This window comes from Hordeum vulgare, chromosome 7H, assembly GCF_904849725.1.
Source record: "Hordeum vulgare subsp. vulgare chromosome 7H, MorexV3_pseudomolecules_assembly, whole genome shotgun sequence".
In the NCBI taxonomy this organism is placed as follows: Eukaryota; Viridiplantae; Streptophyta; class Magnoliopsida; order Poales; family Poaceae; genus Hordeum; species Hordeum vulgare.
In genome coordinates this window covers 621,760,524-621,764,078 of record NC_058524.1, presented here as the reverse complement: position 1 = coordinate 621,764,078, position 3,555 = coordinate 621,760,524, and the positions used below count along the sequence as shown (strand labels likewise).

The following is a 3,555-nucleotide window of genomic DNA, read 5'->3' as shown; positions in this document are numbered from 1 at the left end:
CAAGTCTACCATTTCTTTCTGATAGTAACTGGGATTTTGCCGACAAGCTGTGTCAGAAGTAGCAAACCAATTACTCACGTATATCAGTGCCACCAATCTGTTGAAATAGTACAGATTTTATTTCCCTCAGCAGCTGCCTGAAAACAGCCAGCTAAAAGCCTTCAATAAGGGTGGACCTTGCAAGACAGCCTTCAATAATATTCCCTCAGTCCCAAAATAAGTGTCTTAACTTTGTACTAGCTCTAGTATAAAATTATACTAAGCTTTAGAGTTGAGACACTTATTTTGGGACAGAGGGAGTAGTTGAGTTGTTGACTGAATAGAACAAGTTACCATTCAAGGAAAGGGCCTTATTTCCGGATTATACATCAACCAGCTGAAATAGAAGACAATTCTGCAAGGCTCAAACTTGATGACAAAGACTTCACAACTAACTACTGATTAAATCTTTGACGAACAAGAACATGTTATCACTCTCAAGAAAAGGACATGCGCCTATCAGTTTGGCATTATATTAGTAGAAGCATATTGCTTCCTCTCCAGTGTATACCGACAGTTGTCTCCTATATAATACGTCCATTTGTGATCATTCTAATGGTCATCTCGAGTGTCTCATCAAACATGGATGCACACTCTATTCCTCTGCTACTACTAAATTTCATTCATTTATTTTTGCGCATCTCCGCTCGTGAATTTCTCTCGCCAGGCTCTTATCTCTCTGTGGAGGACAGCTCTGACGTTCTCCATTCACCAGATGGTACTTTCATCTGTGGCTTCAACAACATTTCCAAAAATGCTTCCGTCTTCTCTATTTGGTTCTCCAACACAGCCGAGAAGACTGTCGTCTGGAGTGCAAATCATTTCCACCCCGTGTACTCCTGGGGCTCCCAAGTCATGCTAGGCACAGATGGAAGAATGATTGTAAAAGATTATAATGGCCAACTCGTGTGGGAAAACAATGTCAACTCTTCCTCAAAAGCCGAACAAGCTCAGCTGCTGGACACTGGGAATCTCATTGTGAAGGGCCAAGGTGATATCATTCTATGGCAAAGCTTTGGTTCTCCTACTGATACACTGCTTCCATATCAGAATATTACTAGTGCTACAAAGTTGGTATCTACTCATAGGTTACTTCTTGTTGGGCGTTACAGCTTCCATTTTGATGATCAACATTTACTCACACTATTTTATGATGAGAAGGATATATCTTTTATCTATTGGCCGGATCCAAGAATGAGTGTGTGGGAAAAGCGAAGAAACTCATTCAATAGCACCACAATTGGGGTCCTTGATAGCTGGGGGTATTTTCTTGGAAGTGACAATTTAACTATTAAGGCTGCTGATTGGGGTTCCAAGGTTATGAGAAGGCTAACATTGAATTATGATGGCAATCTTAGATTATACAGTCTAAACAAGACAGATGGAAGTTGGTCGGTCACATGGATGGCATATCCTCAGACCTGCTCTGTACGTGGTCTGTGTGGCATGAATGGAATATGTGTGTATACACCTGGTCCAGCTTGTGCATGTTCCCCTGGACACGAGATCGTCGACCCAACTGACCGGAGCAAAGGTTGCAGGCCAAAATTCAATCTCAGCTGTGACGGCCAGGAGATGTTTGTGAAGCTTCCTAGCACTGATTTCCGAGGTAATGATCAAAGTAGCCATAACTTAGTTTCACTTGATACTTGCAAGAAGATATGCTTGAACGACTGCAACTGCAAAGGTTTCTCATACCTGCAAGCAACTGGAGATTGCTATCCAAAGTGGTCCCTTGTCGGCGGTGTAACCAGTCCGTATATTCGGCGTTCTATGTATCTCAAGTTTCCTAAGACATTCCAGGTCTCGGATTCCTCAATTCCTCACTCGCAACCTTTTGGTTCTAGGTATGTTCCTAACTGTAGTGCAAAGAGCGAATATTTCACTGTAGATTTTCTGGATCAACCGAAGAATACTCAGAGTGGATTAAAATCACAGTACTTGTACTTATTGTATGGATTCTTGTTAGCGATATTTTGTGTGGAGGTAATATTTGTGGCACTAGGGTGCTGGTTTATGTTGAGAAGGGAGAGCAAGCAGTTAACAGGAGTATGGCCAGCTGAGGTTGGCTATGAAATGATAACCAACCATTTCCGCAGATACACTTACAAGGAGTTGCAAAGAGCGACTCAAAAGTTCAAGGATCAAATTGGGTGTGGCGCATCTGGTCATGTATACAAGGGGGTCTTAAAAGACAAGAGGGCAGTAGCGGTGAAAAGGTTGGCAGACATAAACCAAGGCGGAGAAGAATTCCAACATGAACTCAGTGTGATTGGAAAGATTTACCATATGAATCTGGTGAGGGTATGGGGTTTTTGTTCGGATGGCCCACACAGGATATTGGTTTTGGAGTATGTTGAGAATGGTTCTTTGGATAAAACTTTGTTTAGTAGCACAAGGTTACTTGAATGGAGTGAAAGGTTTAAGATTGCTTTAGGGGTGGCAAAAGGATTGGCCTATCTTCATCACGAATGCTTGGAGTGGGTTATCCATTGTGACTTGAAGCCTGAAAATATACTGTTGGACGACAACTTACAGCCGAAGATCAGCGACTTTGGCCTGGCAAAACTTGTAAATAGGAGCGGATCCAACAAAAATGTATCGAGAATCCATGGAACTAGAGGTTACATAGCTCCTGAGTGGGTTTCTAGCCAGCCAATAACGGCGAAGGTTGATGTCTACAGCTTCGGCGTGGTTCTTCTGGAACTGCTGAAGGGGGCTCGTGTTTCAGACTGGGCATCAAATGCGGACGAGGAAGTGGAAATGGTCTTTGGAAGGGTCATCAGGATGCTTGCAGAAAATCTAATGCTGGAGGGTGGCCAACAGTTATGGATAGCCGACTTCATTGACTTAAGGTTGAACGGCCAGTTCGACAGCTTGCAAGCAAGGGCGATGTTCAAGTTGGCTGTTTCATGTGTAGAAGAAGATGGTAGACAAAGGCCCACCATGGAAAATGTTGTGCGGATGCTTCTTTCGGTTGCTTGATGAAGCTATTGGCGTAACATAAAGAGTTTTCCATTTGATATTGTATATGCAGCATGCATGTATATTTATGCTTGTTCTTCTTGGTCCAAAACAAGACATATGTGTGATGTGTATCATGTAATGTAACAATAAGCATGCATGTCATGTATCATAGGTTCGTCCGAGTAGCAGTACACATTAGCATGTTTCGTTTTGGTTTTGGTTTGTGTCTAAGTCTCTAAGACTCTATGTCGGATTAGTACCCCGGTCCCCGGGTCATACTCCTATAAATGCAATGAAAAAACACCAGAAAAGCTGCAGAGAATTGTAGCAGCAGCACCAAATCTCAAATCGATCGGCTTCAGGTACGTGAGTCCTCGCGTGGGCTCCTGTGGAACCACTGAAGCAGGACAAGGCGACCATGTCACTCTAAATTAAGAACTGCATGAGCCACTTGAATACCAATGCTGAATTCCGTATTTGAACACTCCGCCATGTTATGTAATCTTATATAGTGTTGTGCTCCCGACCCGCTCCCGCGAGCGGGGAAGG

At 43.1% G+C, this 3,555-nt stretch overlaps 1 protein-coding gene across 1 annotated transcript; it reads left to right on the top strand.

Moving 5' to 3' along the window:
- Positions 1-567: 567 nt before the first annotated feature.
- LOC123412854 (putative receptor protein kinase ZmPK1) lies at positions 568-3,312 on the top strand. Its single transcript, XM_045105799.1, has one exon. It carries the CDS (start codon positions 595-597, stop codon positions 3,022-3,024), a length of 2,430 nt encoding a protein of 809 aa, XP_044961734.1. The 5' UTR covers positions 568-594; the 3' UTR covers positions 3,025-3,312.
- Positions 3,313-3,555: the final 243 nt, after the last annotated feature.

Coding starts and splice junctions, on each gene's coding strand:
- LOC123412854 (XM_045105799.1), top strand. CDS start 595: ATGGTCATCTCGAGTGTCTCATCAAACATGGATGCACACTCTATTCCT.